We start from the raw sequence: 13737 nt of genomic DNA, 5'->3' as shown, positions 1-13737 counted from the left end.
AAGCTGTTGTGGGGTCTTGGCTGAATCTTTATCAGCATTATTGACGATACGTTCATCAATGTCATTATTTGCATTTTCTTCTTCTCCTTCTAAGACTAATTCATCGTCAACTTCTAGTGATAATTCGCTTGCTTCTGGTTCCATATCATTTCTCTCGTCTACGTCTGGTTCCATATCATTTCTCTCGTCTACTTCTGGTTGCATATCGTCTTTCTCGTTTAATTCAGGTCGCACATCATCTTCTCGTGCCTCGGGGCAGCGAGTTTTCTTTACAAGGACACATTTGGGGTTTTTAATGGCAGTACGTAGCATCTCAGAATACTCTTTTGATTTACTGTTTACTTTGTGTACGTTTTTCAAGTGCTGAGGAAGACGAAGAACTATTGACATACATCCAGGAATCGGACATAGTCTTCTGGTATGGTAGTCTTTACGATTCTCTTGTTTGTTGCCGACAGCTTTTGGGTTTGTTTGAAGGAGTTTTTCTTTATAAGTATACTTCTTACGAAGACCATATCTGGTAGCAGCTTTCCGTGCTTTTTCTTTCTCCCACTTATGCACACTTACGAGATGTCTTGGAATGTGTATAACTGATGCCTTGCATCCTGGATGTGGACATTGCTTTTTTAAGCGGCTGCCTTCTGTTTTCATCTTCTTTTCCTTGTTACTACAGTCTTCTTTTTCTTCTTCTTCTTTCCTTTTTTGGTTTTCAAGTTTATGTTCCTTGTCGCTGTAGCTTTCGCCGTCTCCTCCACTGTCCCATTCCTCTTCATTTCTATACTCATCCTCTTCGTCGCCTTCACATTCGCCCTCTTCTTCATCATTCTCTTCATCTTGGTCACCATCACTGTCGTCGTATTCGCCATCCTCAGCTCTCTCAACCCGAGCATTTTCCTTAAATTGCTCTTGAAACGCTTTCCATTCCTCTTTGATTAGCACTAGCTTATCTTCGCACTAGAAAAAAAGAACCCAAAACAAATAAATAGAGTGTTATGATTAACTAAACAAATAACTATGAAGAATAATTAAGGACGTTTGCGGGCATTGTTTGCGCGCATCATTTCTGCGCATGAATTTAGAGCGCACGCGCTCATCGTGATAATGTCATTCTAATGTTTTGCTGGGCAAAATATCAAAAATGAAGATTTTCATTTCTTCAAACACATATCTATAAAAACCGCATGCAGTAGAACTGCATATATCGACTGAAGAGCACAAGAGGGCACAAACTAGGTGCACAAAGTTGTCTGGGGGTGCACACCACAACCGAAGGGCACAAAATAGGAGCAAAACGTTGCTCGAGGAGGGTGCGCGTATCCCTCCCTTGGATCCGCCCCTGAAAAAGGCGATTCATTCAAAATAAGTTCAGCCTAAACTAATTAATAGTTTATCTCCTTAATTACACCTCATATTTCTTTACAAAGAAAGAATCGTTATATACCTACCCTTTTAACACGTTCCAAGTCACCTCGTTTTTTCGCTGTAACCTTTGAGGTTAGAATGTCTCTCACACGTGCCTCATAAGCAAAACGTGATTTACTTAGTTGTGGATCCATATCTCTGAGCCAAACAAACAAATGAACAAACAATTATCTTTTTATGCTTTACTATGCCTTAGTATACTCTTATCTTTACTGTTTGAATATTACCTGGGGCTCTACTTATCGAACCAATCTATGTCGATTGAAAATATTACAGAAACGCATAGTAAGAATCATTACCAACTCTAGCTTTGATGCACATACTTCTCCTTTGTTTTCTCAAAATAATATATTAAGACTTAGTATAGATGATACACATACGGTGGCCATATCGACAGCATACGTTTTATTCAGATTATTCAGATTAACTTGCGATCGCGACTTATTAACTGTAAATTCACATGTAGAAACAACCAGGGTTCGTGCTGAATTCAAAGGTACCCAAAAATGATTTACTTACCCTTTCCAACTCGACACTGGGACCATCCGCCATCTTGCGCTAGACGTATGCGCGTCTTTCGCAAGTTAATAAGTCGCGATCTGAATCAAATCTATAATGTCGATATGGCCCTTCTGGGCCACCGTATATACACTCCCTTCAGCTAGGTTTATTTATGTATTCCATTGAAAAAAAGATATTTCTTAACGTTTTTCTTAGGATGTTCTCAAAAAAATGTCAATTTCATTCCTTTCCCACTAGACAATGTAAGAACTTTAGACCAATTTTTTGTAGAACAAATATCAAACAATTCACAGTTGCTAGTCAGGGACCAAAAGTTTGGGACTCCCTGCCTTACCAGGTAAGATCATCACCCTCATATATATTTATATACAGCCATTTACAAAAATTATGGCCGTTTCAAATATAAATACAAGTATATCGAAAGTATGTCAGACAGGGTGAGATATCTTTCTTGATATTTTTTTAGGAAAGCCCTAATGATAGACAACTCGAAAAGAATATAAGGGAGGCTATCCCATAATTTTTGATATGAATTGATATATTAGTATATATATTGGAAGCGGCCATAATTTTAGCAAATGGCTGTATATATTTATCTATATATATCAAAATCCTTCTTTCATTATGCATTCTTGCAATTCAATTTACATAATTATCTTTTATATTCTTCTTATTCAATTTTCTCAATAGTAATCACTTGGATGGAATAATGATTAAATAAAAATGATTGATTGATTGATTTAATTAGTAAAAACAAGTACTGACAATATTGTTTTGAATTTTTAAGATTTTTCATCACGAAGTTCTATGCAATTCATAGACATGTTTTTTTTTTTTAGTTCATTATGTTAGTTGTCATTGTTTAAAGAAATGAGCCAGCTTGAAAATTCTAATTCTTGAAATTTCTTGAAAATTCTATAAAAAAAGATTTTCGCAAAAGAAACCAACAATTTAGAATATATAATGTCTGAGAACATCAAATGTTTTAATCTGTAAGCAATCGAAAAACCAGTAAGATTGAAAAAATATAAATCCACGAAATGAAAAACGTTAAGCTTCCTTTCGTTATAGTATCAAAATATTAGTGATTTAATTCAATACTAACAATTTTCCAGCAGGTTTCGAATCATGAAGGGAGTGTTGTTTAAATACTCATTTGCTATTTTCTTTCTAAAATGATTTTAAACATATTTATACTCAAAAGAAAGCTTAATTCTCGAAAACATTCACAAAGAGTTTCAAAGAAAATTTGTAATTCTTACCAACGACATTTTAGGCCCCGTTTTTATTTCGAAATAATATTGTCTCGGAGTTTAAATTTGAATTAAAATGACGACTTAACTTATTGATCAACATATCCCTAATATAAAACATTGATAAATGCATGGTTAATAAAGATATTGAATTTTTATACTCACCAAATCAGCAGCGATAGATCATCACTACTTGATCTGTATGTAGACGTTTTCAACCGTCACCTCATTTGAATTTGCTTGTTTTTGTCACGTGACTATTCCAATTCTACTAGACTGCGGTTACCCTGTGGTGTGCATGTATGCGCTGTTTTTAAAGTAGACAAAGGTCGATTCTTTTTTGTATTTGAGGGAAAATGTTCGGGAAATCTTTTATTTGTAGTTAGAAGAAATGGAAGGTAGCGAAATTAGTTTTTTCTTTTCTGTCCTTTTCCCTTTTTGTTAGCACTTTGAAGGCTTAATAAGGGTTGGGGTCATATGTCCATGAATTGGAAGTTGAATCACTTGATCTATGATTGAAATTAAATTATTATCATTTAAAGTTAATGAACCTACATGTTAGATGTATAAAACATGTAAAGTGTTATTGACTACCATTCCGACCCAACTGAGTTACAAAAATGCCCTATATGTAAACTGTGATCATAATATTTACTTAAAAAATTAAAAGAAATGTAAGTTGACTAGTGAAATAACTTGTTTTAGTTATTGCGTTACCATTAGATAACAAAGAAGGGGAATTAATCTTAAATGTAGGCTTTTTTTTTGCATTTTCTAGTATGATAAAAAAAAGGGCACTTTTGCACCATTTGCCTTTCGAAGAAACTTTTGGCTAAAAAGATAACACAAAAGCAATTTTTCTTTCTGAAAAAACCGCTAAAGGTAGACGATGCTGCATCCTAACATATCACGAAGTTTTATGGATATTGGTTTATGTGCACTAGTAGAAAAACGCTTTCATTTTAAAAATAAGCTAATTTTGAATCGCACTTTTGGACACCAACTCAAATGACACCTTAAGTGTAATAAACTCAAAGCATTTTTTTAACCCAAAATTTTCTCCAAAATAAAAAAACGTTGGCTGAAGAGTGAATCTTAATGAGCTCAGTCATCAGCCATATATCCATCATCAACCGTAACGAAGGCTTTTTACCACTCAGGCATTAACAAAACCACTGCAAAGGCACTTTAGTAACAATTTCTGGACAAAACCTGATATATATAAGGGAAGGAAAAAAGATGTGAAGCTATAATTTTGTTACCATCTTGCATTTTCTATGCACTTGATCGCTTTATGAAATTGGGGATTAAATTAAAAATTTAAAGATGAAAAGTGAAAGAGAGAAAAATATGTGACAAAAGTTCCCTACGTTAGATCTAGAGAGAGAGAGAGAGAGAGAGAGAGAGAGAGAGAGAGAGAGAGAGCAGATCCCAAACCATACCTGTGATATAGATTTTCAATTAGCAATTTCATAATTCTAAGGACATATTGTTCACAACCTATGTATTAATAGTTGTGTACTTACCCTCCAATATTTGCTTTGCACATAGAGAAATGCTTCAGGCAAACCTCATTTGGTCCAAGATCACAATTGGTACACAGCTATTACATATAAGTGTATGAATACATAATCATTATTCTTCCTTGGTGTTTAGCTTATTTCCTACAGAATTAGGGCTCATTGATATTTTGAGTGTCCATGTGGGTGCCAGTCGATTAGAGAAATTGTCATGTGAATTGAATTATTCTAATGAAATGGGAAGTACCCTTAATTAATTGGATGTTTTTATAAATTTGTCATATTTATTGCTGATCAGAATGCACATATATAGAGAGTACACAATGTAAAAGTATAAATGAATTTCTTACCCGTATTGCATGGCAAAACATGCAAAATTCAACGTTGAGGCCTTTTCCACCAAGCTCGAAATTACCATCATTTGCCTTAGCCAGTAAGAGGCAGAATCCTTTGTAATCAAGAATAACTGAAAAGCAACAAATGACTAACATCAATCATGGTTAGTTAGCATCACTAGAGGTAAAGTTCTCTAGTTTACCTTTAAATTTGATTCCATACAATTTTCCATCAATAGAAATGCCATTCCTTTTAATCTGGTCTTTCTGGAAATTGATGTCAACAATCATGTCTCTGATGTTTTGCCTATAAAATAAATATGCTGCTGTTAAATTTCAAGAAAAAAGTTGTCAAACTATTAAACTATCAAACCAGCTCATGCATTCCTATCAAGGTTGGAAGGTTCAGTTTGTTATTTGAAATTTGAATCTGGGTTTGTTTTGAAGTTTGCATTATTTAAGCGAAGATTGCATTCTTTAAATCTAGGTTTGGATTTCAAATAGCTCCAGTTCTTTAAAGATTGATGCAAAACCAAAAATCTTTATACCATTGTGGTTACCATTTCAAACTGTGTTGTGTGGTGGTGTATAAATACTTCGTTCAAGAACTCCATTCAAAAACTTCTGAAAGAGCATTTTATTTTAACGCCTGGGTTGTAGATTGCAACCTTTGTTAAATTAATAATAATGAATTCAATCTTTCAAACTTGATAGGAACGCAGGAACTAGTTGGTTTGACTGTAATCCTTATCATAAAGAGAACAAATTAATAAATGTTATGCATAAACTGAATACTGAATGGTAAAGCTTCAGAAAACCTAGCAAACAATATAAACATACCATTTCCGAATTCTGATACAGATATTTCTGCATTATATGCTGGCTATTCTATAGTTTTTTTCTATATACATACCTATTTTCTTCACAATTTGCAATGGCCACTGTATACACAGCTTTGGAGCTCTGACTAGATAAGTATGGATGCTTTGCTGGAACGATTCCTATGTTTATTTGGTCTTTTCCTATCAAAATAAGGAATTGGAATATTGAGTACATTATTTAATGAAAATAGGAAGGAAACTTAAGCACCAAGAATTAAATTTTCTGAACTGCACTGACATTTCAAATGTAAGAGAGGGAATAATCAACAGAGTAATCTTAATTTCTATCCAAGTTTATGAATTTGTACCAAAGTAAAAGCAAAACAATTCAATAATATTAACACCCAGTTCCTTCTTTGTTTTTTCTCTCTGATAGATTATGATAAATACCCTCTCAGAAAACCTTTGGTGATTTCATTTGCAATTATTAAAAAAAAAATACAAGTAATATGACTGAATTGTTACCAAATAATGGCCGGCCATCAAGCTTGAGATGGAATTCCATGAAGTTATCTGCTTTGTCGCACCCATGTAGTCTTTGCTCTCTTATGGACCAAATGATTGCTGAAGCAAGATTTATCTGGTACCCGGGAATCTGATTTGGGAGTGGCCTAACTTGGAACAGGTCATGGACAGTAGTATTTATCATGCCTCGAAGAGCTTTCATGTGGTTCTTAAGGGGTATGATTGGTGTTCCATTTGTCTATAATATGATTGCGTGTAATGATTAAATTAATATTTTACTCTAACAAACATACAAAGTTTGACATAAACAGCATATAAAAATGTAATATATACATAAATTTTCACATGTGCAGTACAGAACATAAAATAAACAAAAAACCATATATTTTTAATAAAGAAATGCATGAATATTAAGCTCAGATAGTATTCATAAACTTACTTTGTTTCTTCCCAAATCTGTTCGATTAACAAAGATCTGCCAACTTTTGTCTGGAGTTCTTCCAGCTTCAGAAGAAGGTACTGCCAATCAGGGACACGCATTGACTCTTAGTGCTTCCCCATCGTGTCCTCTGAGAGAAGCTCTTTGAAAGCTCTCTTGGTCCCTTTTCTTTTCACGACTTCGTCAAACGCTTGCGTGATAATTTCTCGTGAGAAAGAATATTTTTTACCATCCAATAAACAAGACTCTGCTAAGGCAGAAGCAAGTGTCTCATTATTTCGCCTACAAACTTCTCGTACTTCTTTTATGACCCTATTTGCCTGCTTTCTTATTTTTCTTTTCTTCACGGCTGGAGTGTAATCAGAATTCTTAATTTCTATAATGGAAAAATCATTGCTGCCACTGGTACATGAAGAGAAACTGCAATCAAGATTTGGCGGGGTCTGCTTGAAATAATTAAGTTTTGGCGGGCTGGACTGATTTATAAGATTTGGCGGGCTGGACTGAATTATAAGATTTGGCAGGCTGGGCTGAATGTGATTTGAAGAAGGACTAGTCGGCTGGGAATGGATTTCATTTGGCTGGCTCAGCTTGGAATGGGCATGATGCTTTCTTTCATCGAGCAATGGTCTCTTATTGGCTTTAATAGGGGTCGAGATGTCTTCGTTGTCAAGCCTCTGTTCTTGAATAAGGTACAATATGTGCTTTATTGGACCCAAAGTTTTCGTTCTTTCCTCCTTGCATGAGCTCAGAATGCCTGCAAGCACACCAAGCGTCGATGATACGAAAACATTTTGAGTTCGATTCTTGTTTGCATTCGACTCTGAGCCTACGAACCATTTGGCGGGAACTTTGCCTCCATCGATCGTAGTCAACTCTTTTATCGCCACCTCTCGAATATCGCTTGCAAAAACCTTAAAAACTTTATAACTAGAAAATTTCCTCGGAAGGGTACCACAAACTTCGGAATTTAGAGCATACCAGTGCTTTTTAACGTCTAGAGTGGAGGAAAACACTTGATGGAAGACGGCCATGATACATCATGTTGAGATGCCAACGACGAACCACAAAGTGAATGTGATGCGAGAGGAGAATCAAGTTTTGATTCTCGCGCCAAGAGTTGGCCATGACCATAAAAAGCATTATCCTATTAAAGCTTGAACAATTGAGCTGCTTATTTTAATCGAAAGCAGTTGAAAGCAACCTTCTTCGTACTGTTGATATTATCATTCGAAGCCTCTGACGATTGGACAATGCTAATTGACTTATCACCTACTCAGCGCTTCCAAGATATACCGCTGGGACAAAAAAAGAAGGGTCGGGGCTCCTCATGGTAAAAATCTTCAGGGGTAATCGAATTTCTTTGGATAATTCTTCAGGGGTGTACAGAGCGAGGTAAAAATCTTCAGGGGTAATCCAATTTCTTTGGATAATTCTGGTAAAAATCTTCAGGGGTAATCGAATTTCTTTGGATAATTCTTCAGGGGTGTACAGAGCAAGGTAAAAATCTTCAGGGACAGTCGAATTTCTTTGGATAATTCTTCAGGGGTGTACAGAGCGAGGTAAAAATCTTCAGGGGTAATCAAATTTCTTTGGATAATTCTTCAGGGGTGTACAGAGCGAGGTAAAAATCTTCAGGGGTAATCAAATTTCTTTGGATAATTCTTCAGGGGTGTACAGAGCGAGGTAAAAATCTTCAGGGCTAATCAAATTTCTTTGGATAATTCTTCAGGGGTGTACAGAGCAAGGTAAAGAAATTCTTTAGTTTTTTTTACTTTTGTAAAATTCTTCAGGGGTAATCAGGAAATAAAAATCTTCAGGGTGTTTACGTAGGAATAAAAAAACTCAATCCTCGATAAGGGGGGTGCGCATATTAAATGGAATAGCCCATTGTAAAAAAAACCTCATTATGTATATATTTTTCATAAAGCTTAATGAATAAGCTTTCGTCACGAATTTTTTTAAATTGTAGTAGAGGGACCCCTATGAGTATGTGACGTCATCAATCACGTGATTATAAATAAATCAACATTTTCAAAATTGCATTTTTAATTCTAGCATGAAGTTTCAAACAGCTGAAACAGTTTTAAAAGCTCCAAATTAATTATTTTGAGATATATAGCTTTAGAAAAAACTTTGGTTAGACTTCAAGAGTTTTTTTTTGGATTTATTTATTTATTTTTTATTGGAGCGGTTAATTTATGCAAACTAGGCAAAATCATGCATATTATCTATTTTGAGTCTGTCTTTTCTAGAAACACTCAAAATGATTGTTTTTATCCACATAAATTAAGAAAAAACTTTCCCAAGGCAATATTTAAGGTAAAGTGAAACAATAATAAAGATTTAAATAAATTTTGTGATCTACTATATAAATGATAAAGAATCACAAAATTCTTTCGTTTCGAAATGCTTTTTTCAAACTATGATTTACATAATTTTTCAAAGGGTTACTTAGGATTTAAGGAGTAAAAACAGTATGGAATCCCAGTTTTTCTGGCTTGTGGTAACTTCTATTCCCTAATATTGTCACAAGCAGTAGTATGCCAATGCTGGAAGCAGTTGCGCTCAAGCTGCAAGCATAAGGGGACCAAACACTTGGAGCATTGCCATGGTGTCCGTTGTTGTTTTTTCTCTCTGATGTAGCAGAGTTTGCAGTTTTTACGTCCAGTTGTTGCCTTGTCAGATTTGTCTAGGTCTGTCATCAATGGAATAGGACAATGCTGTGCTCTAACATCACTTCTTGATGGACGACCAGATATTGGGGTAGTTACTTCAGCTTCAACATCAGTATTGGTGGACACAAGATCTATTGCTATTTGCCTTCGAAAATTCTTATGGTCAAGAGTTCCACCAGCTGTTTTGTTAATAATGTAACCATTCACAATAGCTACATCTATGAAGTGAAAAAATAGTCTTCCACCATTTTCTGGTTTTCTTTAGCACTTGGTAATACTTTATGAGCTGATCGGAGAGGTCAACCCCACCCATATTCCTGTTATAATCTACGATTGGTGGTGGAATGTTGACATTTTGCACAGTATATTCTCCATTCCTTTTTTTCTTGCGCTGTACTGTATCAGTCCCAGTAGCTTTCCAATATGTGCTCATAACTGTAACTTCCTTTGTGTCTTTCCATTTCACAAACACCAGCTGTCCATCACGAAACCATCTTGAGGATCCACGTTCAGCTCTTTTAAGTAAAGGATTACCAAACCCTTTTGGAAATCCAGTCCTATTATCACGAACAGTTCCTGTGCAGAAGCAGCCCTGAACAAAGAGGTCACAAAATAGTGTTGGAGATGAATAAAAGTTGTCAATGTACAAGTGATATCCCTGGTTGAACAAACCCTGCATCAAGTCCATAACTACATCATGCCCAAGACCATTTTTTGTTTTGGTAAGACGCTTTCCAGTATATATTTGAAACTTGTAGGTATAACCTGTTGTTGAATCTGCAAGGACCCAAAGTTTGAAACCCCACTTTGTGGGTTTGTCTTTGAAATACTGCGTCATGCCGCTTCTTCCTTTAAAAGCTACCATCCTCTCATCAATAGAAATTGCCTGACCTGGAACATAATATGATGAACAACAAAGTACAAGTTCATCTAATAGAGGTTTCAATTTCAGAAGTGGGTCACGGATCTCTTGCCTTTGCTTTTTCCTTTCATTTTCTCTTTCTTCTTCCAAGTTACACAAGTGGAGACAGACAAGAATATTGGCAAATCTTGTTTTGCAAATTCTTGAATTTCTAGCAAATTCTTGTCCAAAAAATCCATCAGAGTTCCAGTACTCTGAAACAGTTGGTACATCAACCAATCCCATGAATATTATTATACCCAAGAAGGCATAAAATTCTTTGACTGTCAAAGGATACCATCTCAAGTATGGCCTTTTTGCTTTCAGTGTAGCAGCATACTCTTCAGTGTTCTTGATTATAGTTTTCACACTGTCTACAGAAAAAAACAGTTTGAAAAAATCTGTTGGCTTCCACTCTTGATCAACTGGTAGCTGAAGCCCTGGCTCTCGCAAAGGTTTGAATCTCCTCCTCTCTGGGTCCTTGTCAGCTTTACTTGGGGAATTCCAACTCTGGGGCTGAATTTTATCTTTTTTCGCTGGTTTATCTTTTCTTGATTTTTTAGGTGCTCGTGCAGAATACTTGATTTCGGCCAAAGTTCTAGGCGCAGCATCTGTTTCTTCTGAACCGTCATCACTGCAATATTAGTAAATAAACCTGGATAAGGATGACATTACAACTTTTTGTAGCTGCTGTTCTTTCTGTGATGCCAATGAAAAATGACAGCTATTCATTATTATCAAAAAAAAAAAAATGGAATGAAAATCAAACTTTAGGTTCATGACATATCATATTATTGTATAGTGTGTTCAAACAATGGCATCAGAATTTCTGACAAGCCTGATAACTATGTCTGATAAGGATATTTTGTTGTATTTTCTCGCAATATTTATAGCAAATATTCCTGAAAATATGAGTTATTTTATTTTCAGACAAACAAATAGATAAAAAATTAACAGTTGAAGAAATTATGAGCAAACAGAAATCGAATTATAGAGCACATTATATCTGGAAGGTACAAAAAATGACTGTTATTTTACACGTGAAATTTACATTTTCATCCAGCTGATCAACGACAAGTGATTGTTTTCAGTGTGCACGAATATGCGCAAATTTGACGAACATTACACAAAGTAATTGTATTTCTTTCATAATAAGAACACGAAAACATTATTTCGATTGTTTTGGATAAAAAACCATCAAGATAATGAAGGGATAGAAACATACCTTAGCTGATCGACGTCCAATTCAGGGTCAAGTCCTTGGTTGATCAATTCCTCCTCATCAGAAGACAATTCACCGAGTTCAGAATCCAAATCAAATTCAACATCGCTATCTAAAACATCTTTAAGAACTTCTTCAACGCTGTGATAGGTTTTATTTTGGTTTTTAGCCATTAATTTCTCTTTTTTTCCCTACAAACTTTGAATGTGTTACGCCACGTTTTTCCATCATGGCGGCTGGATTGGTTGGCGTCGCGACAAAACTCACTAACGGTCCCCTCGGTGTGCAAAACTTATTTTAGCCAATCAAAAAGCCCGTTATATCTAAATAAAGATAAATTCTTATGTTTGATATGATTGACTAATTTATTCATAATGAAATAACAAAGGGATCCCAGTCGAAATTTGTCGGTCGCCGGCGACCAATAAACATTGGCGCGTAATGTTAAAGGGTTAATATAAATATAACGCAGTTTCATTGTCTGTTCTATACTAAGTTGCAAGTGCTTTTTGTGACCTACCTTCAATCTTGTTAAAACTTTATCATCAACAGTCAGCATGCCTTAGCAAAAGTACGGGTGTCTCTTTAATATGAAACTTTTGTGTACTCAATAGAACTTTGTGGCTTCTTTATTGAATGTTGGCTCCATTTGAACTTTACTTCTGGTTTAGGCCAGTAATACCTCTCCATTTGCATGATTGTGATGTTGTGAGGTACATAGACAACCGGACCCAGTGAAAACACTACTTTGCAGCCCTCGCATTCGATGATCTTTTTCACATCTCGTATGAATGTAATGTTGAATAGATTTTTGTTGTGCCATAATTCTAAAAAAAACATTGGCTTGGGAAAGTCAATATCACTGTTTTTCTTTTTTCTGCAACGATTGGGATTAACTTGGATGTTGTTTTGTCCCTTTCGTTTTTTCTGTTTACAATTAGCTAGAATACAGACTGTTTACATTACGACTATCCTTCAGTAGCACTAGATACTCATCAGGCTCAATAAATGTTAGTGCAAGGCATATCGCTTGTAATTCTCATCCAAGTTTTCATGGATCATATATTGTGGTCTGTTTGACTGTGCGTGAGATTTTGAAGGGAGGGAGGTCATGAGCAATATAGTTTTTAAACAAGTCATACATTTTGAAACAAGGAATTCAAATGACTACAAAGTCAGTGGCAATTTCCGGCAATTCTGCTTTGAAATGAAAAATTGTTTAATTTCTTGAAAGAATACTTTTATTTGCTTAGGTGAAACTCGAAAATTAACGCCTTTGATTTATTCTATTTTGATTTGACAAGTTTCTTTTAGATGAAGTCGTTATCTCTGGCACCTATAAGTTTCTCTTGTAGCCATGCCATTGGCTTGGACCGACCTCCCGCTTGGCTTTCCTATAACCTATTTGCCTTTATTTGGACCAGTACCATTCTCTTCGTCACTTACATAGATGTAAGTGAGGGTCTTTAAGTTATTCTTGTCCTCCCCCTCAGCCACCTTGAGTCTTGCATTGTATAACTGAAAGAATAAAGAACTTCAACTTATACATATACAATATCTATAACTTAGATAGTATACATATATCATTAATCTATAACTTTAGTGGATGTGGAAGAAAGGGATGAATGGCAATTGCAGTCACAATTTACATTAAAATGTATGTTAAAAACTTACTCTTTTTCTTCTGGATCTTAGTTTGTTGTCTTCTTTGAGCTGTCCTACCTTTTCGAGAATTTGGGCAAGATACAAACACCTGCACTATGATTTGATTGGTGACAACCAAGAACAGAAAAAGAAGAATTTGTGAACCAAGATTGTAGCTCAGTATCACCAACAGAGTGTGTTTCCTGAAGACCAAAAGATGTCCAAAGAGGGTGTCTAAAAACAAATCGCTAGTGCTAATACAAATCGCTAGTGCTAAAACACTAATCGATAGTGAGCGTTTGCTGGCTATTCTACTTTTCATGCTTCTACGGTGTAGTTCTGTCGTGTTGAGTCATGCGTTATGTTTCGGTGACGGATGTTGACAGCCCGACAGGGAGTTAAGTTGGCGGCAAACAGGTTGCGGTTGGCTATTGATAGTTGGGCGTGAATTAGAG

General features: G+C 35.4%; 1 protein-coding gene across 1 annotated transcript in view; it reads right to left on the bottom strand.

Moving 5' to 3' along the window:
- Positions 1 to 7871, bottom strand: part of LOC116289184 (uncharacterized) — an 8109-nt gene extending 238 nt beyond the window's left edge. The window contains exons 1-9 of the mRNA XM_089034091.1: positions 7067 to 7871; positions 6838 to 6917; positions 6399 to 6636; positions 5966 to 6074; positions 5256 to 5359; positions 5068 to 5183; positions 4724 to 4800; positions 1446 to 1560; positions 51 to 954 (exon numbers count right to left, since the gene is read on the bottom strand). Of these exons, the coding sequence (XP_088890217.1) occupies positions 51 to 954; positions 1446 to 1560; positions 4724 to 4800; positions 5068 to 5183; positions 5256 to 5359; positions 5966 to 6074; positions 6399 to 6636; positions 6838 to 6917; positions 7067 to 7871 (2548 nt within the window). The remainder of the gene's footprint in view (positions 1 to 50; positions 955 to 1445; positions 1561 to 4723; positions 4801 to 5067; positions 5184 to 5255; positions 5360 to 5965; positions 6075 to 6398; positions 6637 to 6837; positions 6918 to 7066) is intronic.
- Between the last annotated feature and the right edge of the window lie 5866 nt (positions 7872 to 13737).

Source organism: Actinia tenebrosa, unplaced genomic scaffold (genome assembly GCF_029948245.1).
Source record: "Actinia tenebrosa isolate PJP-AT-01 unplaced genomic scaffold, QUT_ActTen_1.0 PGA_scaffold2__45_contigs__length_23673736, whole genome shotgun sequence".
Classification (NCBI taxonomy): domain Eukaryota; kingdom Metazoa; phylum Cnidaria; class Anthozoa; order Actiniaria; family Actiniidae; genus Actinia; species Actinia tenebrosa.
The sequence above is the reverse complement of the archived record's forward strand: the minus strand, read 5'-3'. Positions and strand labels throughout refer to the sequence as shown.